Here is a 26,754-nt window from a genome sequence, read left to right on the forward strand (position 1 = left end):
GGTTAACGGTGTGATCTCGCTCCATGCCGGCTGCAGGGATGATACTCAGCTTTCCAAGTTGAAAGGTAAAGAGCTGAGTGCTTCTTATTTAAAAAGAAAAAAGAAGAGAGCCCTTTTTACCGTTACAGGGTGAGCACCTTTCTGAGAACGCGTGTGTTAGCCCTTCAGCAGTGCTTCCCAGCCTAGAGAGGGGTGGAACTTCCTCTTCTGTAAAGGAGAAACAAACCGCCCCTCAACAGCGCGGCTGCTGTTTGTATGGTGGCAGGTAAGCAGCAGATGCTGTGTTAGGAACAGCGCGATTTCAGCATTTGAAGCTACTGGAGAGCTTTAGTAGTCTCACTCAACAGGAAGAACCTCTAAGGCTCTATTGTGTCAGTGGATTGATTCCCTTGTTCTGAAGATTTTCTCCTGCAAGTTAATCTTGGATTTCAGTAACAGATGACTAGGATTTATGATCACAGTCCTTATGAGACCAATATTTATTAACTAACAATCAATACTTTAATGTTGGATTGATTCCGTTATTCTAGGGATTTAGCGACAGGATTAAGTAAGAAATTGTTTAAGATTATGTTGAATTACACACAAACTGCTGAAGAGCTGCAGGATGTTATGGAGTCAGTTGCACAGATTTGGTGGGCCTGATGATGTGCTCAGTGGAAGGTTGTTCTTCCACCTCTTTTTATTACTTCCAACTCTTTTCCTGTGTCTCTGTACCAGTCCTTTTTCTAACATCATCAGTCTTCCTCATACCTCCATAAATACTTACTTTGGGGCAACTTTGTTGATAATGGTGGCTACACTTAATTCACAGGCTTCTAAGAAGAGCTTGGTGAACTCTAGGAGGATTTATCTGAAAGTATTCCTACTTCATGCTTTTGTTCTCACTGCCGGTTTTTATCTGTCAAGTATTCTTTTAAGCTTTTTCTGTCTATCTCCATGATATTGAAAGCTTTTTCTCCTTTCTACCAGAAGACATTTGGATTACAAACTCCAATCTTTGTCTCCTACAAAGATGTAGGTGGTTTAGTTTGAGTGTGGGATCTAGCTGCGCCTTTCTGCTGTTGCAGGAATACACTGCAGCTCTGTTCAGACTATTTGTTGCACTACTGCATCTTCTGTGGCATGGGTAGACTTTGTCTCCCTGTTGTAGCTGCTGTCTTGTTGATGTAGTTCTCAGAAATGCTGCAAACTGTGAATTAAATTAACATCGGGATGCTCTTGTACAAGTAGATTTGGGTTCTTCTGGACCGATTATTAAAGCCTTGAAATGGCCCAGAGTGCTGGAATTATTTGGCTCTCTTCCTGCACTGATGTATAACAAAGTAAACATACATTTCAATTACTTTACATCCTTGGATGTTTAGTGCCCCTCTCCAAAGGCATTCATCTCCTATGATCAATAAGGGATTTTTGCTGACTGTTGTCCGACCTCTCATAGCACAGAGGTAGACTTTAGGATTGTGGATAAGGCACAATCTGTGGAGTCATCTTGCTGTCAGGTGCTCCTACCCTGCAGAGAGCTGCAAAAAGATACTTGCTGAATCACCCTGGCTTGATTTAGACACCCAGCCTAGTGTACAAGAGAGCTTGGAAAACCAAATGAAGAGAAGGGACTACGGCAGAGCTGCTGAACAGATGCACTAGGCACTGGAGAGAAAGCTTAGGCAGAGATCTGTAACTGGCATTAACGTGTCCCTGACTTCTGCCCTTGGGTGGGTATTAATGGAAACTGCTCTCATTTCGGGAGATGCCAGACATTCACAACCTAATTTGAGAGATGATACTTAGTTTGTCAATGACTTTTTCTGGAGGGGGAGGAAGAGCTTTGATCGTTGCTAAGTGGAGTCCTGGTACTAAATAGCTAATGTGCTTTTTAATTAATTTGTTCTGTCTCAGGAGACATGTTAAGTACTATGCATGTGGTACGGTCTCCTGTATAGAAATTGCCCTGTGAAATCACAGAGAGGAGTAGAAATCCTTTTCCATATTTGTATGGCAGAAATTGTGTAATTAAAGAGGGACCTGAAGTTGGTCCAACATCTACCACCACCTTAAAATGTAGAAGCAGCAGCTGTATGTATTATATGTGGCAGAGATTTGCTTATTTGCACATCTAAAATGCATCAGTGGCTTCCTGGAAGAGCGGACAACAAGTACAAACATTAGGATAAAGAAGTCAAAGAGACTCTCATAAATGTAATTAAGTGCTCATTACAACTAATGATGTGTGGCAGTAAGATTGGTGGCAACAAGACGAGATCGAACAATTCACAGATTTTTTTCTACCAGTGTCTGAACAAACTGAGTGATGGAGGAATGGGTGTTCTCTGCAGGGGAGCAGGAGTTGTGTTTGACATTAATGTGAATATTCACACTAAAAAGGGCTGAAAGGCACACTGAGCAAAACACAGAAACAAAATTTGCTGCTGCCTAGTTTGGCCTTCAGCCAAGGCAGAATTAAAACCAGAAACAGCATGCTTTTTCCTTGCCTTGCCAGCTCGGAATAAATTCCTTTTATTTTTTATAAAAAGAATAAAAAAAAGAAATAAAAACCTGTTGTACAGACCACCGCAAGGTTGGTGCTCCTGAAAACTGAAATACTGAAAAATACCAAGTATTAGCTATGAGGGTTTTAATTTTAATAATGCTTAGAACATCTCATTCCAGCTAGACTTCCCCGAGCATGTGCATGCATACGTGCACACTTTAAAATAAAACAAGACACTGAAGGCAGACCATTGCTGATGGTTTCCTTTCTCCTGGCTGCCAGGTCACTCTCACTAGGCAAGTGCAGTGGAATTCATTTAAGTATCACCTTGATGGATTGCCAGGGAAGAGTTATCGTGCTGTGTGTTTCAGTGATGTCACAGATCAATTGGCACACCTTCACTGAAAGTCATCTTAAGCAGCATCCATCCACGCCTGGCTGCAGCATTCTTTGGTTGCTAGCAGGTTTTCCTTCACCAGGACTTTATGCATAGTGGTTTTGGTTTTTTTTTTTTCCTAAATTGTGGTTGCAGAGAGAATAAAAGTAAGTAATCTGTAGTAGCTCTGGAGCTTGCTTTTTGTTACAAATTCTAGGAGACTAAGTCTATTTTTCTGACTTAGCCAAGGTCATTTTTACTATTATCCTGCTGCTTTTGGGTAAAAAAAAACCCCAAACCTAACAAAACCCCAAAATACTGGTTTTAGTTTACTCTGATTTTATTATTTGGAGAGGAAAATATTTTAGCAGCTTCTTTATAGGAGGAGCTGCCAATTTGTGTGCTTTTTTTTTTTTAATAGAAAATATTTAGGCCTGCCAATGAACTCACAGATGCATCATGAAGCAGACATTTTCTTAGCTGACAATGCTGACTGCTAAAGACAGCTGAAAACGATAGGAAAACTGTAACTGAAAGACCAGTTCAATTATGGGAAGGTTTTGAGGGCTTTATTGCTGGAGGAGTCAAGCGACAAGCTTAAGAAGGCAACTTTGAAAAATCCATAAACTAGATAGCAAAGGACTATAAAAAGCAGAGGAGAGTAAGTAGCTGTGTGGAAGAACAATGATCACCCAAGACACAAGGTAAGCCTGAAGAGGACAGGATTTCAAAGGCTCTGATCCTTATGATGTCTATGAAAAAAAGTCACAGTGATTTTAGGTGACTCTTGGTTGTGCTCAAAGAGAATTCAAACACAGGAATGCTGTTTCTGCTGTAGCAGAAGACAAAGATGGCTTTAGCAGCAGTGGTATTTTGGATAAAGATTCTCTCAAATCATCTTAGTTTAAAAGAAATTGACAATTGGACAAAACACAGAAATGGCAAACATGAGCTAAATAATTTCAGAGGTAGAACAAGACCTGAACAGGGCACTAGATACAGCAGAAAACCTTATCTGACAAGACTAACTATGAATTTAAAAAAAACTAAAATGAGGGAGGAACCAGTGTGTCCATGTAGGAAGCATACAGAAAAAGTAGGTGATAACCTTTTGAGAATGTGACTCTGAAAATCTCCAATGATCTATGCAAAGAGATGGATGCATTTGGGAAGGGAAAAGGGCACTAAAAAAAAAATAAATCTACACTGATGTAGTCAACAAACATGGAATTGAATGAGATTCTACTTAAAACACACCAGGAGAAGAAAAGACACTGTGTGTGTGTGAAAGCCAGGATGTTATCATGGAGCCATCATACAGAAACTAGAATCAAGCAATGGATTAACAGTGTCTTCTCCATAGTTACATGCCAACTAGATTTAAGCAAGTGCTAAGTCAGATCACCAGAAAAGGATTTCTGTAAGCAAATTACTGTCACTGTTTGACATTGAGTAGCAACTGCAGAAGTAGTTCATATTCAAGAGTGTAGTTAAGGCAATGAAGTCTATGCTGTGGACGTGTTCAAGGCCAGGTTGGAGGTGGCTTCGAGCAACCAGATCTAATGGAGAGTGTCCCTGCCCATGGCACAGGGTTTGAACCAGGTGATATTGAAGGTCCCTTCCAGCCCAAACCATTCTGTGGTTCTATATTTTTCCCACCATGCAAAGGTCACGTACAACTTGTGCTTTACAACAGATTTTATTTTCTGCATACAAGATGCATGTGCTTTACTGACCTTAACATTACTTATGTTTTCAATGGCACATACAGACAAACTAGAAAAAAATACTAGACCTTTCTGTACTCCAAATGTGTTACATAAATATAAAAATATAAAGCAAGGGTGCATTAACTCTTAAGTAAGGAAAGCAACCTAGCCTAATGGTTTTCACATGAACTTCAGAGAACAGAGGTATCACAGTATGACCTTCTGCAACTCACCTTGAGGCTTAAGAATACTAGATGAATATAGTTCTGCATATTGAACACTTAGTTGTTCTATGCAGTTGTGAAATAGGCCAGATATTTTTAGGATTTCGTGAAGTAGTTATTGCCAGTGAAATGCATTATTAGGCAACGGAGAACTGTCCTTGCAGATACCCTAAAGTGACCATACTACATCAGAAAGAACAATTTAACCCTGAAAGTGAATAAGTTAAAAACATCAGTCTCAAGTAACAAGCAATTTAGATCTGTACTTCCTAATTGCAAGCCAATCCACAAACTGTATCAGTAAGAAACCCCCTGTTAATTCCCATTGGCTCTGACCAGGTAATTAGGCACTGAGTACTTTGGGTAATCAGGTACTTACCTGATTCCTTGGAGGGTTAGCTCCAGGAACAAACCACCCTCCACCATTAGCCCTTCATGTCTTTCCACCTGTTTGTTCAATGCAGGTGCATTTGCCCTGTACTTGTCTTCATTGCAACTGCAGGTTGAGCAAAGATAATGATCTCATTCCTTTTACAACAAAGGGACTGTCAGCCTCTAGTCTGCAAAGTGTTCTGGGTATACTTATGAGAGTTTTTAACAGCAGCTAGAGAAAGTATCATAGTGGAACTACCCTGTTTTTCCTGCTTATGTAAAGATACTAAAGTCATCTGGAAAATACTGTTCTTACCGAGGAACCAATTACTCAGCTCCCATTTAGTAGTAAGTTTTGTTGATCATGACATATTCCACAATGCAAGCTACTGTGGGTTTTACATAAGAGATCAGTATGCAGGACAAATTAACCAAAGCTACAATAAACAAGAAGCCTTATGTGAATTTGCTGACTGAGCAGCATCTTCCCAAACAGAACCAAAACCCATCCAACCTGTTATTCTTGTTGCAAAGAAACTTCTTACAGGTTGTTTTTTTTTAAGAATTACTATTTTATTGCCTTTCCAGATGACATTATTAACCCACGTAAACAGGTCTCTTAGGTTGCGGCCGTATAGTGTAAACAGGAATGTGAGCATCAGCGTACGCTCGCTTCTTCATGGTGACCCACTTGCCTTCAAAAAAATAATACCAAGTCCTGTTGTTTTCAATTTGCACTTCCATTTTGAACCATTTGTAGATACTCCTTGTACAGTTTTTCTTGAGCTTCATAAAGTTTCTTTAGCTTCTTAATTTGTCCTTTGCTGAGTTCTTTGCCTTCAGTATCATGGGTGGGAAATCCCTGAGATATTAAAAAAAAAAAATATAACATTTAAGATAAATTCCTGGACTCCTTTTGCTCTTTATGAAGTCATGTTTTAATAAGATAGGGATAATGACAAGCTGTCTGGAAGGGGTGCATCTTGTCTAATTTTAGACACCTAGAAGTTTGACAGCTAACTTCTATTTGTGTTATGTTCCCTTCCTAGCCTGTATTAAGTAAGGGACACATAGACAGCTAACTTCAAAATGGTTACAGATAAGGGAATAATGATTAGTCCCTAAATAGATGGCTAAGAGACCACTTTTAATTATAGTAGCATATTGAATCCAAGGCTGAAAGTAAAAGCAGGAAGAGGTTTGCCGTCTCAGTGGAGAAAGTAACATCACATTTTTTAGGGACATCTCCTTGGCTTGCAGGGGTATTTTTCAGTATTTACACTTTCCATTCTTATTTGTCTGGGATCAAGAGCTGAACAAAAAGCACTTTATGTTTTCCAAATAACACCTTTTATCCCTAAGGAAAGCCATCAAGAGGAAAGTAATCTGTGCAGACCCTTCAGAAATCCTTTGCCAGGGGAGAGTAAAACAGTAGGCAGAACCAAGAAGGAAGCACAAGGTGTGTCTCTGACAGTTCTGGCAGAGTTGGTACTTTCTAGTGAATTCCTTGCGTTACCAAAGGGTAACAGATCTGTGAAAAAAACTTCATACATGTTCCTACCATCAATATCTACAGGGAATTTTGCTGTGCAATGAGAGGGGCCAAAGGAGACCAGTGTGCAATGAAAATACCCTGGAAGTGTTGGCTAACAGTTAAAAGAGCCTTGCTCCCTAATAGAAGGTATGTGCAATAAAATTAATATATTGCCTTTTCTTTCTCTCCTTCCCTCCTCCCAGTACATTAACAGCAGTGCCCTGGAGGTTTTGGAACAAAATCAGCTACATACACATACATCTGAGTATGTACAACTGGGGAAGGAAAACCGCTCCCTATAGAACAAAAAGTCTCTTACGTTTTCATCAAACATGGAGTATTTGTCATGTTCCAATTTAAACATTTCATGTGGTGGAATCTTCATTTTTGCCAGTTTTGCTGCCTGTAACATAAAACGTGCATTAATTGCATTAGCATCACAGTTAATTATTGACAACCTGTCACATATGCAAAAGGAAAAGTAGAATATAATTTGCAAATCAAAAACATTTAATTCACAATTATTTATTGTGTGAAAAGAAACTTCCAGTGAAGAACTACTCAGTAAGTCTTAGCTGTACTTATTCAGGGGTGGCAGGGGGAATGTTTTAAATCTGTAGAGAACCACTTAATAAAATAGATGTAATTCAGGAACTCAATATAACTTGCTTCTATACTCCAAAAGCTACATCTGCTTTTTGCTAATTCCATTTCTTGTCATTTCGGGTGTAAACACAAGTGAATAGTTGCTATGAGTAAAGAATATTCAGCAATTAACTCACCTTTATCAACAATTTACTCCTGACAAGCACAGGTTTCTGTGCAGGTCACAGCAGGATCTGGATGCAAGTAATTGCACCAAAAATAAACTGAACTTTCACTTATCTGTAAACAAGCACATTTCAGAATCCTTCCCAAGTAATTTATGCCCAATGCAAGGGAATCACCTCTTTGAAAGAATGAAAAAAGCTACTGGAATTTGTAGATGATAAATCCTATTTATGTTTTTCTCTCTGTACACAGTGCTCTATAAAGGTTTTAACCCAGGAACATATTTCCTGTACTATTAAGAGTCATCAGCATGACAAACATTCTTTTCTTCAGATGAGTTCATCTCCTTTGGCTGTTCACTCCTCAGGCAATGCATAAAACCTTTTAGCTATCTCAATTCCTACTACAGAGCTAGAAATATGTTTTTATAAATCACTACATTTCAGAGTTAAATCATAGAGAACAGGTGGAATCCTAAAAAGAAAAAAACCACCCTGTTTTCACACATACAACACTGGAAAGGGAAGAAAATAAATGACAAGCAAAATCTTCTCTAACAGGCATGTAAGGCACTACTTTGGCAATTAAAGAATTAATACTGTCTGTAGACTGAAATATGTGCTACAAGATCTTCTAAGAAGCTTTTGCAGCCTTTAGTTGTGTTTTCAAAGATGGCTTCTCTATAATAGGAGCTGAATATTTAAATCTGAACTGCAAGCCAAAGTCATTCTGAGCAGGAAATGGTGGACAAAAAAAGTAAATGTGGGCCCAGTGAAGTCTGGGCAGAGAGCCTGTGTTCTAATGTAATCTTTCCTGCACGTGACTATTTCTGCTAACACTTTTTTTCAAAGCCAGATGAAAAGGATCTGAATGCTTACCTCCTGCTCTTGTTTTTTCCTGGCTGCTTCTTCTTTCTTCCTTTTTTTCTCCTCTTCAATCTATGAAAGGCAACGTTAATGAGCAAAAGGTAACTAACTAGTACATTTGGTTGTTTTCTAAAAATCTGAGCCAGCTAGCTCCCCTGGATATCTAATTACAGGCAGAACTACTGGCAGTATGACCTGCAGCAAAAACACTATGCCTTATAATTAGGATTGTCTGATACTTCCCAATGTAAAACTTTGATTTCATTTGCTTTTATTCAGTTAAACCAGTTTTAACTGTACTGATTGCATTTTGCATGCAAAGTAGATACATATGAAAGAATACTTAAAAAAGAAATACTCCTGCCATTTCATGGGGAAAAATGTTTTGCAAAGTACTTTAAAAAAAGCCCGTATTTCACTCATATTTTAAGCTCTTGCCTCAAACTGTGAAGACATTATAGTTTCTCAAGAAGCAGTTGTATTCCTTGATGTTCCTAGGGAAACAACTATCCAAATTTAGCCAACTTATGAACATTTAAAAAAATTAAAAATCTCATGTTGCACTTGCTTAGCAGAGACCTATCAGTTCTCCAAGGGTTCTGCCAGTATCGAGCGAAATAGTGTTTCCAGGGAAAATGCACTCTAGCTGCAGGATGCACCCAGCAGCTATATATACAAACTGTCTTCAAAAGTCTTTATGCTGAAAACACCTGGAATTGGCTGAAACTACATTTTACTTCTTCCTTTTCTAATAAAATCATCTACATAGAAGGAGAAATGTTGGAAAGTCTTCCAAAGATTTCTAGTCGGGATAATTTTTATCAAATAAGAAAATTCTAAGACATTAATTTTATTTTTAAACTTTACAAAGTCAGGTATTAATGCTAGGAAGTGCCAAAAGGAGGGTTTCTGCAGAGACTTTACCATAGAATCATAAAATAGTTTGGCATGGAAGGGATCTTGAGAGATCATCTACTCCAGGCCCCTTCAAAGAGCAGGGACATCATCAACTAAGTGAGCCCCATCCAATTTGATCTTCAATGTTTCTGGGATGGGGCAGCAGTCTACCACATCTCTGGGCAACCTTGTGCATGTGAATTAGGATATAGTAGCATAGGGATTCTTGCTTCCACCCCCTGAATATCTCACTCATCCATACTTTGTTAAGATTTAGCCAGTGCTCATATATCACAGAATCGTAGGGGTTAGAAGGGACCTTAAGATATCATCGGGTCCAACCCCCTGCCAAAGCAAGGTCCCTAGGACGTCTCGCACAGGGAGGCATCCAGAGGGGCCTTGAATATCTCCAGAGATATCAGAGAAATGCAGTCCAGTTTGGTGGAAAACGTCAGCTTCATTTATACAGATAAAATAAGTACAGTTTAGCTTCTCCTTGAAATAATTCTTCCAGAGAGATAAAGCTGTTTGCATGCAATGCTCAGCATCCCTTAATTACATGGAGATCTTAAAAAGTAAACAAAAAAACTTAGAGGTATTCATTAGGCCCCATACAAAAGTCTTCAAAAAGCTACTGTTTCAAAACTCCTTTTCCTAAACACCACTCAAATTTTAGTATCAATTCTCTTATGTTATTTTCCTTGTTGCTAGTCGGTTGAGATTTTTCTTACAAATTATCAAAGAAACAAAAGGTATCCATAGCCTATATATTACTTTAAATTTAAAACATATACAATGCTTAAAATAATTACCTTTTTCTTTTCTTCTCTTTCTTTCAACAATGTGTCCTTATCCACTAATTTAACCACAGTTGGAAGTCCTAAAGAAGCAAAACTAGATGAATTCTAATGCTTGAATAATCAAAGCCAAATGAATTCCCCCTGTGAGTACTGTTTTCTTCTTTCAAGCTGAATGCAAATACAACTAGCTACTCAAAAGTGACTAAGGAATTAGGTTCTATATAAAAAGATAAAAACCCCTGCAATGTAAACTTTTTTCTGTAAATTATTCTATACATATATTCCAGGATACAGTTCTATGATACATATTCCTACATCAGGAATGTGACATGCTATATTGCAGTGCTTGAGTTTGTTGGATTATTCCAGATTTGTTTTGACAGGTTCTTTTCCCAGTTCTTCTGAAAACATTAAAATTATAAAAACCAGCTACCTAAAAAGTTGAGAGACATAAGTGTGTACCTTCATGATCTTCAAATCGAACACCAAGTTCAGGAAGGATGTCATCTCGAAGAGCATCACTCAACTGCAGAACTTCAGTTACTACAGAGCAGGAAAAGTACTTTTAGTGAAACAAGATTTGGTGAAATCTTCTGTCCCACTACACAGTTATTTAAATACTATTAAGCAATTGCCACTTTCTCACACAAGTCAGAGAGAGGGTTTTTTCTGGTTTGAAGTGATAAACCTTTTAAGTAAGTTTTGCCTTCTTTCAACTACACTGAGAAGCAGCATGTTTCTTTGCATGGACTTGAAATTAATTAATTTTTTCCTTCCAAGATATTCTCATTGTTCCTGAGGGGCAACAGAAAGAAAATCCAAGGCAATTTTGGAATGATGCAGCAATTCTGGCAGGGTATATGACTGAGGAAGACCCTAATGGTTGCTATAGTATTTCCAGTAAGGGTCAAGAACTCTATTTTAGAAAAATCACTATTTAACATATCCTGTGCTACATCCAACAGTGCCTTTGAAGGACTATGTTTTTGTTGTTTTGATAAACACACATAGGTTTGTCAGAGCAACTGCAATCCAAACTTCATGTGTTTTGACAAATAGTTCTATTTATCACCTAGACTGACTGAGCAGTTTTTTTCCAAGCAAGCCAGTTGCAGCAGAACAGAGAATTCTGATTTGGCTTTCTGGATGGTGATCAAGACACCGCAACTAACTTTTGTTGATTTTTTTTTTCCTTGCAAACTTATCAAGGAGCCTTTGATGACAGAAATGGTTAAGAACTCAAAACTTAGCAAAATAGATGCTATCACGTGTTAGGAAAATAAACCTTCATACAACATATCTACTTGGATAAGAAATTTTATCAGCTGAGAACGAGCAGAACAGTTAAAAGGAACTAAATGCACCAAGAAAACCCAGTGTGTTGTGAACTTGAGTAGTATTTTTTATATACAGTATTGTATTTAGGAGGGAACTTTTGCCACATGTGAAGATACGATATTTGGGTTAGATGTTACCATGTGCTTATAATAAGTGCTCTCCCTTTCAGCAATTCTCAGCTGGTTAAACCTAAGAAGTAATAGGGCTGTCAAAGGTAATTCTGGTAGTAGAATCTACCATCCAGATCCTGTACTAAACACTGCACGTATCAGTAGATACAAGTGCCATTCCTGAGCCTTCATCTCACCCGTAATTCTTAGTGCCCCACAGAGCTGAACAGTGAACAGAGCACTGACTATCCTAATGCTGTTGAAAGGAACAGCCACCCTGTTTCATTGCATGGTGGTGTTCTGCGACTCTGTCTCTGTACAGGAAAGCATTGCATTTTATAGAAGCTCTTTTGTCTTCTGTGAACCAAGTTGTTATTTTTCTTGATCCAGAGCAGACACAGTGAACCGCATTCATGTTTGATGTAACTCTAAATAAGCCATTAAGATAAACAAGGGGTAAGATTACCCCACTGGCTGTTAACACTAAAAGGTGCCGATTCTAAATTAGGCAAAGGAATTACACATCTCATATCTAGGATCTATCAGATAAACCTGCTGCTTATTCAATAAAACAGCGTCTGCCTGGTTATTAAATATTTACTTATCTGAAATCATGAATAATTGAAAGTTTAAGAAGAAATCCATCAAGGTAGATGATAAGGAGAAATGTATAACAAGACATGTATTATTTATGAAAGGACACATCCTCTTATCAATCCTCTGTCATCCAGAGCAAGCAGCACGGTGCTTCTTAGGGCTGAAATGTGCCTGTTCTTTGCATATGGTACTTCCAGCGCAAAGACGTTTAGGGACTGGGTAGGGGGGCGTTTGTGGGCTGCCCCAAGATGACAGCCTTTCTCCTCACTGAGTGATCAGGAAACCAGTGTGATAGTGTCTTATCACTAGTGCCCCTGACCACCGCGGCAGCAAGGAAGTCCTTGAGCCTGTGACTGTTTCCCAAACCTTTTCACATTTTCTGTGAATTTCAAGCCAAAGTCTCAGGTCTGAAGTAAATGTGCTGTTGTGAATGGGAACACTGATGGGAAGGAAAAGGAACATCTTAACATCATGAGGACACTGGATATTAGGATTGGCAGCAAAAGACAAGAACAGGCACAGTTACAATGAATAAGTTTGTACCAGGTCTTGTCCACTCATGATACATTAGGAAGAGTGCAGAGGGTATCCCACTGTGTCCCTAGAAGCATCTTAAAGCAACTTACCACATGGCACCTGTTCCTGCACATTTCCTGCGGCAGGAAATGAAGATGCAGGCAGAGTTTGGGCATGGACACCTTTACCACAGGGCAGTCAATTAAAGCCCATGTCCTGAGGTAAGTAGCCAGCAATTACAGACTTGCTACAGTTTGAACATCTGAATAACAGTTCGTTACTAATAATAATTCTTCCCAAGCATCAGGGCTGCACTAAAGCACAGATCTGCTGCACTGTCCATCCTTGCAGAGAGAAATGATATGGGGTCTCTGCAGTTGGTCAAGTACAATTTTACTCAAGTAAAATATCAGAATGCACAATAGAGATGCTCTGACCAACAATCACTGATGTGCCTTCTGCAGAGGCTTTCTGCATTTCTTTCCCTTGTACAGCAAGCACAGCCTTTTCCTGTTTACCATCATTGCTAGATATAATGACAAATTAAGTCAAGACTCAACAGCAAATAATCAGTGCAGGTCTCCACTTTGCATATTAATAAGCTTATAAAATAGAGGATTTATTTTATTAACATGTTTAAACATTAGCTGGTCTGGAATATGATAATTTTTTAGGGTATATACATTCTTATGGGGAAACAGTTTTACAAACAGCTATTCTCTGAAAAGTTTTGTAAATATAGATACATTTTTAAGAGTTGTATGTATGTGTATGAGGGCATTTCTAGTACTCTGCAGGCTTTAGAGAAGCAGCATAGTTTTTATTTAAACTCTAGGAATACTTAAAGCAATACAGATCATGTTAATTAGTCTTAACACCATCCTGCCAGCATCAGGTTACAATGGGCAAACTCTCTTTGCTTAGAACCATGTAGAGGCAATATCCCCAGCCATTAATCAGAACAGCTTTTACAGTAATTTAACACTTCCTGCAAGCATGAATTTAATGGGTACAGGGAAACAAATCAGTAGCATGTCAGTGTGGGTCCTGCCAACCACCACTCAGCTTCCATATACCAAAAACTTAAATGAACAGTGCCTCCCTGGTCAAACTGCAGAGTGCTGTAACTGCTCCATACCCCAACCAAATAGCAACTGGATCCAGTTTACTCTTACTGCCCAATTAATTTCAGATAAAAAAAAACACCTAAATCAATACCTTCCAAACAGAGAAACTCAAGTGCCAGTTAGCAGTCTAGCACCAAGTACATTCTAAAAATTATCTATAAGAAACCCCATGATATTTAAATCTTGCCACCATTAAAGAGTGAGGATCACTTTAGCTCAACCAACAGAGAGCAAGGGGGAAAAAAAAAGCCTCATATAAAGTGAGTATTTATGTTAAATATTGAAAGAACAAAAGGCAACATTTTTGGCTGAGGATATACACACAAACTTAATTAATTCAAATTACAGAAAGTACTTGCCTCTGGAATTTATAAGCCTATTTTTCCAGCATCAATTAGGCCTATAGAAGTTTTACAGTAGTTGCTGAGTAGTCACATTAACAAATACGGTTTTGTGCTTTTAAGGTAAACTTACTACCCCTTAGGAGAATTCAAACCAGCAGAATTAGGGTTCAGCTTCCTTGCCAGCTGAATAGGTTATCAACCAGACGCTACAAGTGATTTTATACCTCTGTATAATATATGAGTTATTTACATATATATTAAAAATACCCTATCTTATCTTCAAGTACAAATCTCAGTGTAAAAAAGTTTTAAGGAAAACAAGAATCAAATACATATTGAAGACATATAAAATTCCACAGGGAACAACAGAAAATAGTAAAAGCTCTATCAGGCACTAATCAAAGTAAAATCAAAGAGGACTTTAATAGAAAAACCTTTTTAACACTATATAGTTCTGTTGCCAACAAACAGCATGATCAAAACTTTTCAGGAGGGGAGAAAAAGGAGGGCCCAAAAGAACCCCCAAATGAATTCTCCAAAGAGAGCACTCAAGTACTATCAGGGGAGCTACAATTGCAGCTGTGCTAACAAGTAAGAACAAACATCTCAGGCTATTTAAACACAGACAGTATTATTGTGTAGCAATCTACACTCTGAAGAGAACCCAAGCTCCTTAAGGGAAGACCTCATGGGTATTTTCATACCTAGAAATCAGGGAATTCCCTAATCTAGAGAAACGACAGTTCTCATCACTCCAGAGTTTTTAGATTCTTTATCAAATTAAAAGAGAATGAGTTTAGCAACCTATTAAAGATTCCCAAATTAGAGACAGGTAGCAGAGATGCAGATATTCAAAACCAGCTCCGATTTAAGGATGCCTTACATTTATCCTCTCAGCAAACACATACTGTATCAGCTGGATCACTCCTCCCCATTTGATATCTATGACCTCTAAGTCTCACGTACAACAATACAGGGAAAAATGAACACTCACCTTTCTTCTCTCTGGCAATTTGTCGCACTCCTTCTCTGAACTCGGAAAGGACCTGTAGGTATGGCATCACTGTGGATTCAATCTGCAGGATAATTATTTCTAGTTAGCAAATAATCATTTAGATAAAAAACATGTTCTCACCTATTTCATGTTTATGTGCTGGTGGATGGAATTTGACCCTCAGGGCATATCTGCATCAATAAATATTTGTCATTGCTATACTGATATCAAAGGAAAGATGGTAATTTTCATTAACTGTCATTTTTTCTTTCGTGCAGATAAAATAAACTTGAGAAGTTCTGACTCTCCCGATTCCTTTTTCGTCTCCTTTCCGTTACACATACACCAGTTCACAGGGTTATGCTACAGTGCAGCTAACTGTAATGTAGCACAGGGATAAACACAGCACCCAGATGAATTTGCCCCTTCATGTTATGTGCTTGTCAGGCATAATACCAGATGAAACTGATGTTAAGACTTATTTTCATTAGACTATAGATCTGTTCCTCAGATGTTAGCTTATGCTAATTGTATGCATCTCCAATACAGCACAGTCATCTGTATTCCTCACATGACTCCCTCCCCCACAAAAACTGGGGAGAGATTACTATTGAGTTATTTCAGATGTAAGAAAATGCTGCTCATGAAAGCTCAAAGAAAGAGTCCTGAGAATCGTATTGTCAATATGAGTGAACAGTAACAGCAAAAATTTAGTGGATGGCAGTGAACAATTATAAAAACAACTAGAGATCTGTGCTGTCTGCCAACACTTCTCTGGAATCCCATGAGGAGAAGCCAGGCACGTAGGGGACTGCTAAAATTAAAGGTTTTATTACTTTGGAGAATGGGGGGACAGAGAAAAAAAAACCAAAAAAACCACTGTACACTTGTTTCACCTACAGTTTCCATGTGTCTTTCCCATCTGTTAAAAATTAACAGATGAGATAGTCTATTATGCTCTAAAAATGCCCATGTGAATGGACCTGAGGGGCTCCTTCAAAGCCTTTCATAAATGTGAATACTGTGCTTCCAGAGCCACAACTGGAACCTGTGCTGACAAGTTTGGCACAAAGAACAGTCTCCGGAAAGTGAGTACCAGTCACATCTCCACTACCCCCTCTGCACTGAAACTAGTTTAATATGCAAATGAAGTGGCTTCAGGAAAGCACTTTCACTACTTTATCAGTCATTTAAAGATGAAACATTTTTATTTCCAGAATAACTAACCTGACAGCAACACTTAATTCATTTTCCAAATGCAACTATGGAACTTGAGGTTTTCTGACCTCAAATCTCTTCTATTCACTTTCAATTAAATTACTGAACCATGATAATTACTAGTTGTTCTTTCAGAGATTTTGAAGAGGATTATGCTCCTCGCTTTTTTCTTTTTCTTTTCTGGGATAATGACTCTATTGGTTCTTTTGTCTCTAATTTAGACAAACAATAGGCCCGATTCTCAGGCTTTTATAATTAATGAGAATGTTTTCACCTGGTCATTTTTGCCAAGGAAATTGAAAAAGGGTATAATATTCCGTGGAACAGCCAAAACATTTGTGATACTACACATCTTTGTATTATAATGCTTAAAACCACTACTGACTTAGGTGATTAAAAAAGTTTATTCCTGTGAAGAAACCTGTGTATAGCAGGTGTTAGCACATGATTGTTCTGACTCTACTACCCTTGACAACTCCTTTAAAGGCGTGAAAGGACTTAGGTTCTTGTTCCAAGCTATTGCCAATCCTTCCATAAAGCATATCTGTTGTACACACTGCCTGAATGGAGTGCTAAATACAAATTTAATTTTCATTTTCGCTAAAAAGAAAGTGTGAAGATGCTGCCTTTCTTCTGAAATTCAAATTCGGAGCTAAATTAAAATGCACTATTGGGGGGGGGGGGGGTTGGTATGGAATACTGAGCATCTTCTTTCTTATCCTTCTGTCATTATGGGAGACTTCCACAGCACAGTAATGTAAATATTTGCATGGGCAATCATCAGATGAGTGTTTATGCACATTTTTCAACCACAAGCTATCTTTCCTCTTACTTTGATGAATAAAACCTTTGGCTTTTTTTTACACCACAAATGTTTTCATTATTCCTCCTAAGGAGGAACAGAAAAACATCTGGTGACACCTTTGAATACAGAAAAATAACTGGAAAAGCAGCACCAATTTGTCCATGTCAAATTTTTCACATGAACAAAGAGAGCAAAGTTAATAGCTTTCATATGGAGTTATTTCTTCTGCCAGCATCACAAAAGATTACTGTTATTACACAAGCCCATCAGCACTTTTCATCAGGTATTCCCCAAGTATTTCCAGAAGAATTCTGCATCACAGCACATCTCTTTCCTGGATGACTGAAGCAAAACAGCCTTCAAAAGCCAGACAGAAGCTGTGGCTATGACTGAGACCAGAAAAAAAAGATTGAAATGTGGATAAAACTCCAGCTGCCTCCAGGCTGGTTTTTGGTGTACCACGAGGAAGTTTAATCAGTGTAATTATATTTTTGAAACTACTTAACATATAAATACTTGCAATGAGTCTTAAGACCGTAGCATGTGCTGTCTGTAGTTAACATGTGGTTTCTTAAACAGCCTCATCATTCAGAAGACAAGATAATTATTTTTCTGGTTGCTATACAATTTGTCTGTCATTAAGTCAAACAAACCTATAAAAAACCCCAACTGTTATAAAAGAAAAGTCCTGCTTTCTAAGTCAGGTAATTACTTCAGATTCAAATATTAAAAACATCTACATATCAGTAATGTAATCACTTTATCTAAGGCTTTCAAAGGACACAGAGTAATTTTGTATTGTGTACTTTGTCCTTCACTTACATTTATGTTTTGACTGTTCCCTCCAACAGGAAAACCAATTGCGTCATCACTTTCTATGGCACCAAAAATCTGGTCAATCAAAAAAAAAAAAAAGATGGATTGTATACATCAAGTCACAGGTATGTGAAAAGTAAGCAAAATCACATGTACTAGATTTTGAAGCCACCTAGTTCTTCATTTAACCCACAATTCACTGCTCTAATAAGATGATGTTTTAGTTTTTAATTGATACAGCATACTAAGTATTGGCTTTCGGATTTAGCTGTAAAGCTGTCATACTTTACAGTCTTACTTCATATTTTTTTCTACTCATTTTCCTTGCATGTATTAGGGGCTTTCCACTATTCAACAAAACATTAACTGAAATTTTAACGTAACATAGAGGATTCCAAATTATTCCCACTGCAGCACACTCTGCAGTCTGGGGTTGTCTTGGTTGGGGCATATATGGAAGATCTCTAGCTTCCTAGAAAATTTAAACAAAGACAATACAGATCCCTACATACTTAAAAAATATAACAGTTATTATAATTGCACAGTGCAATAGCAACATTACAACTTGCTATTACATACCTTTAGCATTTGAGTGAGATAGGAACTGATGTTTTCTAAAAGAAGTCTGTTTGGCATTTGTCTGGAAGATTTCTTTGCAGCAATATAGGAGTTACTCTGACTGACTAACGCACGCATTTCTTCTAAGACAGAGCGAGTGTCAATATTGTCACACAGTGCTTCGTGAACTGCTGCCTTCCTGTCGTAAAAACTAAGAAGAAAAGAATTTATGTTTTTTACTATTGATGTTAAAAGTACCTGCAACCTGCTCTGAAGAGCTTCTGTTAGAAGAGTTAGGGGACCTAACATTGAGATAAACTTTTCTTGATTATAGTTGATATTTGAAGGAAAAACAGATGAGCAAGAACAAGGCATTACCACAAAGCTGCTACGGACAAAGGCAGGCAGGGTAATCTAATTAGCAATAACTCTCCAAACAAAATATATCTAACACTTTTTCAGTAACTGACCTTTTCATACTAGTCTTTAAAAGCAGTATAAATTCCTCATTTAGTACTTTCTTGTGCTTTTTTTTTTTTAAAGTATTGCTGTCCTATCCCTATGTATCCCAGCCAAGTACTTTAGTTTAGTATCTTTCCAATTTGGATGTTAACAAAATAAAGTGGTATGAAGCTGTTACAAGCAGATACAAGGAATAAATGTAATCTTCATAAATAGGCATAACAAGTAACACAATATCCTAACTACCATTTCATCACACAAGGGGTACTACTATTTCAAACAGCATACATTTTCCAGAGAGAACTGTAGAATAGTTTGGGTTGGAAGGGACCTTCAAGATTATCTAGTTCCAACCCCCTGCTATGGGCAGGGACACCCTCCTCTAGAGGCTGCCCAAAACCCTATCCAACCTGGCCTTTAACACTGCCAGGTAGAGGGCAGCCACAACTTCTCTGGGCAACCTGAAGTGGTAGAGAAAAGAGACAAAACCAAATATGCACAAAGGATATCTTCTGTCCCTCCCACTCCTTTTGTTATCTTAGTATCTACCCCCTTTAAAATAAAAAAAAGCCATTTCTACCAACCTCAAGTTGAAGATGAAAATTTCAGCCCACAACAGTGAACTGAACTAGAAACAATTTTAGTACTGCAACATAAGATGCTTCTATTTTAAATTTCACTAATAATAGAAGTCATATGGGAAGCTGTTCATATTACAAACAGTACCGTAGTTTTGCTATAAAAGTGAAAGAGTACAGTAGTGATAGCGCTGTCTCAATAAGACATTTTCAAACATTGGCACTGTGACCTTTAGTGCTCTTAGTCAGATCATTTGACTTCTGTTTGACTCAGTTTGATCCCTGCACTTTGAAACCCGTAAATACGGGTAAATACGTAAATACACAGTTGTGACCACTGTGAATTATCAGTCACTTCTCAGATAAGAGAACACTATTTCAGGTTGTGAAGAAATTGGCCACTATCTAATAAAAGAGCTCTGGGTCCCTTCACAAAAAGGGTGATGAGGCATGCCAGCATAGTTCACACAAATTAACAAGTTCATCCATACTTTAAAGAGCTGTTACCAGATTAAGTTCACTAGCTTGCAGAGAGTTGCAATACTCAGTGGAAATGCTACAAACATAAATATATCACTATATACATAATAAATCATTTTCAAAAGGAAAATAAATTTAGCTACACAATGACTACTCCACTCACTTCTTGTTCAGCTCTACTTCCGGATTTTCCCATTTCTGAAACTGGCCTGTCACATCAGCGGGAGCTCGAAGGATATCCTTCACATTTAAAAAGAACTCCTATAAAAGAAGAATACAGCTGAAAATCAGTTCAGATTAGAAACAACCAGTATTTAGTATAGAAAAGCATTATTTCTTAATTAGTCTTGTAAAGTTTATGGTTTCAACACTGTTTTAACCAGGATCTACAGAATGTCTGTCACACATTTTGTGTAACACTATAAAAACCACAGTTGGACTGTAATTCAGTTCTATTTCTTGACTCTGCCACTAAATGATACATGATGACACTCTAAGTTGCTCAAATGCAATACCATTTAAAAAAAGTTTAGGCAAGAGTTCTTATGGCAGATTTTTAAGTGTGCTGCCAGCAATGGAAGCTGAGGAATAAAAATGGCATTATAGGGAGGGCCTATTTTATGTGGCTATCCAGCTTGGCAAAAAGTCATGGTCACTTGTTCTGCGGCCAAAACAAAACAGTTGCCATAAAAAAAAGCAGTGGTTTCAGCTGGAGAGACCAAGAACAACAATCTCAAAATGCTGTACAGCCTCCTTGTGGGAAATGTGGTTTAAGTCACACCTCAACCAAGCAGGGGGAAGAACTGTGCCTGATGCCAAATGCTCAATGTTTGTGGTGATGAGACAATGTAAGAATGACACTTCCTCTTCCCCTTTGGCTGTATTTTTGTAAGGTCTGTTCTGGTAAACATGTTATGAGAGTCTGTTGGACTATAAGCAAGCTGAACTGCGAAACTAATCTTGCATGTCATTGCCAAGCTGCTCAGAGATGTCAAAACTTGGAGACAGCACCCAGCTGCAGGAATTTACATGACTTGAATGTTCAATGGTAGCTAAACAAATACTGTGACATCCTACCTGATGAATTCAGAAGGCAAACTCAGTCTGTGGATATGACCTATACATAATTAGGTTCTATTCCCTGAAACATGTGTGACAACACAAAGCTTAGAGAGCTTAAAGAGGAACAGAAAGCTTACTTACATTCATAAACTTCTCATACTGAATAGCTGACTCCATGGTATTATTTGAATAATCCAGTGTATCCTTCCAAGAGTGCATGAGGAAGGCCAACCGTAACTGTCGTGCTATTAGGAGTTTCAAAGTAAACAAGGAAAACAATCATAAAGTATTTTTATGGCCAATACTGCAGTAGCTAAGAACATAACTTTTAATATTCTTAGTATCAATACACCTACCAAAAAAAACAAGAACATTATTATGCCAAAATATAACACTGACAAGGAAAAGAAGAACAAGCAAGCTGTTCTAAAGTTAGTGAACAAGAAAGTCAGCCATTTTTGGAAACTCCATTATGTGCCCGAATAACAAAATTACCAGTCACCACTCAAAGCACATCAAAAGCATTCAAATTCCAAAGTAATTTTTACCTGTATGTTTCTTCAGTGCATCTTTTATGGTAATGAAATTCTTCAAAGATTTGGACATTTTACAGCCAGCAATAGTTAAGTGGCCAGTATGCAGAAAATACCGAACCCAGTGATCATTTTCAAAGTATGCCTGCAACAAAAGCAAAAAAACCCCAAAGATCCAACATTGTTTACATACATACCATGAAGTAGGATAATTTAAGAATAAAATCCTGAGAACAAAGCTATGCTTATACAAAACACACATAAAGTTTTAAAAATTAATTGATGGATTTGTGTAAGTTGCAGTCAAAGCAAAGTATGTTGCTTTTTCACTGCAGAAACTGAAGGTCAGTTCGTTCACCTCAGACTGTGCCAGTTCATTGTCATGGTGGGGAAATCGGAGATCAAACCCTCCTCCATGAATATCCATTGACTCTCCTAGAATGGATCCAGCCATTGCAGAACATTCAATATGCCAGCCTGGACGACCCTGTTGAGAAAAAGACATTACTCATGTGCTAGTTAATCGTCTTCCTCTCCTGTCTGTATCATCCATGCACTGGTCTGCCCCTTAGCAGTTACATACCTGAGGAAATGAGATACACTGTTACCAAGAAAAAAAGATTCTCAGTCTTGGCCTCATAAAAGCATACTGTAGGATTTAAAGATCAAACATGGCATACATATATGTAATGCTCTGATTATCCTGCTTGTTATTCTTTTTAAAATTAGATTCATATTTTCCATCACAAGAAAGAAGAAGTATATAGAAACTGCTGCAGATATAGCTGGCAGATAAACAGAGGACAAATGACTGGTAACAGCCATTGTGAGCCTGTATGAAGATTTTTGTTTAAAAAGTATCAGACAGACAGATTGATACACATTCTAAATGATTAAATTAAAACAGCAACAGAATCTACAACCGAATGCAAGATCCCCATAACTTATTAATAAGAGGTGAGGCAAAATATTTGTGCAACATGCTATTACATAAGATGTAGAAGACCTAAATCCTGATTATAATGTCCTTACCTTTCCCCATGGAGAGTCCCACGAGGGCTCTCCTGGTTTGGATGATTTCCACAAAGCAAAATCATTTGGAGAATGTTTCTCACTTAAGCGATCAGCTGAAATGCTCAAGTCACCTTTCAAAAGAGAAAATGTAAATATATGTATTTGATTAAACAATAGCATTATTGGGTTTTGGCCCTGCTTCACCTCACACCAAGTGAATTTAATAAATAAATAAATAAAACCCACTCGGTACTCAAAATTCCTCATAATTAACCTTCATAATCATTTGGTATTTTGCCTAATGTTTGGTTGACAGAAAATCTGGCAAGCATCAGCTGCACTGCTTTCTAGGATTTTACATGAGATTCATCTACATTCTCTCTGCAGGCACAATTCCAGTATTGCAGTTATAGAAAAATAAATATAGAAAAACACCCAACTATACTCATAGAGAAATAAGACTGTAGAATCAAGTCACTCCAAAATTAGAAGGACCCAAATTAAGGCTAGGACTGTCTTAGTCTGCACACACAACATGATCATAGGGTATTTCTTCCACCTCTAATCTCAGTTGCTGCACAGAATGGTTAATAGTTGTTCAACAGCTAAATTTACTGTTTTGTTACCATCACAGATGTGTTCTGCATTATTTGCTGTTAGCTCCTTATGATCATTTAAGTGGTACCCTCATTATAACATCTTTAAAGCATGGGGAATTTTCTCCAGTACTTTCTCCAGTACTGTCTAAGATTAAAAGTGGTTAACAATACCACCTACTACAATAATCTAAGACAGATTAAAGACAAAATTGTCAAGGTTAAAATTGTAATTTAATTTTTATGTACACTTTAATAGATCTGCTATCTCAATTATTTAGAATATCTAAATTATGCACTTTAAATATAAAAAAAAGTATCATGCTTTTATTTACTTGAATTGCAACTTTCAAAGCTTAGCATTTCTGCTGCCTGTGATAGCAACAATGGCATAATCTGTCAGGGTAAAGACAATTGTCACAAATGAGTCAAAGCAGTTAAGTTGACAAGCAGTAAAATGGTCGTGTGCATATTCTTGGTTAGTTACATTGATCACTCAGCATCAGTTTCGATTTGTGAAAGGTCACAACAAATCAACAAATGTGACTGGTTCTGTGGTGAAAATAACACATGCACATTAACACAAAGATGTTAGTTTACCCTGGCACCATTTATTTCACATACAAAATTTCAGCTATAAAGATGTGAATTTAAGTTTAAGAAAAAAACTCATCCATTTTAAGATGCATCTCTCAGATGTTGCTAGTTTCATCTAGCACCCTAATTTCACTGAGTAGGACTGTTATATGAAAAGTTTAATATTATTGTGATAGACTTTGTGGATGATTTGCTACCAAAGCTGTACAACCTTAGGAACAGATAACTAATGAGTTTGGCTTATTGAGCATTTTAAGATACTCATCTGCTGACTAAAAACAATTAATCTGTATTTGGATTAAGTTCAATACAACAAGTTTTACAAAGCAAAGAGAGTTGTCAGTGTGAAAGAGGAACCCAAATATCTGTCATAAAATCACCACAACCTGATGTGGAGACCTTTCACCTGCCATGTGGAAGACCCAGCTTCAAGCCTTTACTCTTCATACTTTGAAGCAGAGGAACAACAACAAAGTAACTCAGTCAAATAACTGAGCTGTTCACAATTCTGATGAAAAAACTCCCAAAGAAACAAACAAAACCCAACCCAAAACCATTCAGGAATTAATAATGTTTCTTGGAATCTTCCAATTAAGAACTTTCAGAAAAGTGCTGGCTCATGCTATGAAACTTTGGAAAAAAAAAATCTATTGGTAAAGGAAGTGCATGAGGTAACCCAGTGAACTGTGACAGTAATTCTGATCCAAATGCCAGTGAAAACAACTGAAGAGATCTATGAAACATCAGCTTCTTCAGCAACTTAAGCAAATCTTATTTCTCCTTTTTACCTTCACCCTCTTGAAGAGCTTTTTGATCACCTACAGCTTCAGGAACCAACTTAGCATAGGAGTGTTTTTCACTGGAATCAAACTTCACAGTATCAAAGTATACAGATCCATTGGACACATACCTGAAAAATTAAAGATCTTTATTAAGCTAACTTTCTACCAAGACTCAACTGAATTTTATCCCAAAAATCACTATCTTAAACTTAAGTTCTCTAGTGAAACCTCATACAGTATTGCACTATTCAGTATTGGAAAGATGACTTAGGAAAGCCTAAGTTTTAAAGGCCTTACCATAAAGACTTTAGACAAATAGTCAAAGTCATAATAAAATCGATCAAAGGGAAAAGAACTAACATCTCTTGTTAAACTTTTAAGAGGTGGATAACAGTCCCAAGGGAAGAAGTACCTACAATACTTCTGGTCCCTTTCAATATTTTGCAATAATATATTATGGATGATATCACAGTCCATTTAGTCCTCCTTCACTTCACTAATTTTGTCCCATGACAGCCATAAAAAACACCTCGGGCACAAATTTAAGCTTCAGGACCGTCTGGAATGCTGATAAATCAGTGCAAATAATAATGAACTGTCCCCCTTTTTTTTAAAGAAAAGTTTAAAATGTAGGTTTAAAGGAAGAACATGCAAGAGAAATGATGGAACCATGGATTTACTTTTTTCACAAAAAAAAATGCATCCATGTCAAAAAAGTGAAGATATCAACAGAAAGAGAACCAAAAATTTCAGGTGGGAATCTATCATGATACTTAGGAACGTGTGGAAAATTACAAATATTGGACAATGGCAGAAAAACAGTTCATGATTTTATCTTTTTTTAACATACATTATTTACAACTGATTTCTAGCTAGAATGTAGATAGCTATCTACACTACCCATTTTTGAAACCCCTTGCTGAAAGCCAGGAGTCAAACACAGTTCTAGTAAATGGGAATTTGACTGTTTTAATGAACAAGCATTTTACCCTATACATTAAATAACCTGACTTCAGATTATTTGTGTAAGCCATCACAAGAAGTATAGAATTGCGCATTTTCATCAAGTGAGAAATAACAGGTCATTTGCAGAAGAACCTGTATTTTCTTTAGTTGATGAAACACTACTTCTGGAAAAGACTGCTACTGTCTATGAAAACAGAGAAAACAGTTCTCACGTGCTGGAAGCCATCATTCTAGCTCCTATGCAATATAAGTGTCCAAATACATATCCAGAGGCAAACTTACCCATAACCATTATCCACAATCCTCTTCACAAAATCTACAATTTCTGGCACATATTCACTAACCCGTGTTAAAACATCTGGAGGTAAAACCTATAGATCAAATGTAGAATTTCATATTTTATAGATACATATAAATATTTATACATATACAAATATGCACTAAGTAAATTATATATATATATTACACATTGGTTAAAAATCAGCTAAAAACATGAGCGACAGTAGAATCTGACTTCTATTTGAGGCTTTCTCAGCCTTTAAGGTGACCTTAACAAGAAACCACTGCAGGAGATGTCAGCTCATGTTATACCAAAGGGAAGGGATGGAGGGCACACATAAAATTTGATCACCAGTTAACTGGCTCTGGTAACATCCACAGAGGATTTAAGATTATTGGGATGGAAACAGAACAGGTGCTAATTTAACAGATATCTATTCACACTCAAGAAAATATTAATAAGGTTGAAATAGAGGAGGTTTTTGAAAGCTAAAGAGCTAAATTGTGTTCTGGGTATTATAAAGCACGGCACATATGCTTTTAAAACAGCTTGTTCACTTACATTGAGCGCTTCCATATCTTTATGAAATTCCCCTTCCCAGAATTTGGGGAGCTTTGAGAATATGGAATTGTCAGTCACCTGACTGCCAAATTTTGTGTCCAACCAGTCAGATAGCAAATCTTTGGCTTCTTCCAACAGTATCTATAAAACAAAAATTGTAAGTGACACTGATAAAAGACTTGCCATATTTGAACTCTGCAAAAGATCTGATTTTGAACAGAGAGGTTTGCTTAAGGAAAAAGACACTTGGCTATGAATACAGAGTAAATGGTACTTCTACTAGATTCTCATCATAATGCCCTTCATAAATATGGGTGAAACAAACAGTGTAAAGAAGATAAACCCTTAAGTGATAGTGATTGATATCAAAATAGGTAAAA

The 26,754-nt window shown here is 37.3% G+C and overlaps 1 protein-coding gene across 2 annotated transcripts in view; it reads right to left on the reverse strand.

The window, feature by feature from the left end:
- Positions 1-4,585: 4,585 nt before the first annotated feature.
- CARS1 (cysteinyl-tRNA synthetase 1) overlaps positions 4,586-26,754 on the reverse strand; it is a gene marked incomplete at its 5' end in the record, with an annotated part of 34,063 nt that continues 11,894 nt past the window's right edge. For both annotated transcript variants that reach the window (XM_084263049.1, XM_084263048.1), the window contains 16 exons: positions 4,586-6,034; positions 7,026-7,109; positions 8,356-8,415; positions 10,053-10,120; positions 10,503-10,583; positions 15,067-15,148; positions 17,912-17,980; positions 18,485-18,674; positions 20,147-20,244; positions 21,187-21,290; positions 21,594-21,723; positions 21,937-22,065; positions 22,611-22,723; positions 24,574-24,695; positions 25,816-25,904; positions 26,375-26,515. In XM_084263049.1, coding sequence (XP_084119175.1) covers positions 5,900-6,034; positions 7,026-7,109; positions 8,356-8,415; positions 10,053-10,120; positions 10,503-10,583; positions 15,067-15,148; positions 17,912-17,980; positions 18,485-18,674; positions 20,147-20,244; positions 21,187-21,290; positions 21,594-21,723; positions 21,937-22,065; positions 22,611-22,723; positions 24,574-24,695; positions 25,816-25,904; positions 26,375-26,515 — 1,695 coding nt within the window. In that variant the 3' untranslated portion in view covers positions 4,586-5,899. The remainder of the gene's footprint in view (positions 6,035-7,025; positions 7,110-8,355; positions 8,416-10,052; positions 10,121-10,502; positions 10,584-15,066; positions 15,149-17,911; positions 17,981-18,484; positions 18,675-20,146; positions 20,245-21,186; positions 21,291-21,593; positions 21,724-21,936; positions 22,066-22,610; positions 22,724-24,573; positions 24,696-25,815; positions 25,905-26,374; positions 26,516-26,754) is intronic.

This window comes from Gallinula chloropus, assembly GCF_964237585.1.
Source record: "Gallinula chloropus genome assembly, chromosome: 4".
Taxonomy (NCBI): Eukaryota; Metazoa; Chordata; class Aves; order Gruiformes; family Rallidae; genus Gallinula; species Gallinula chloropus.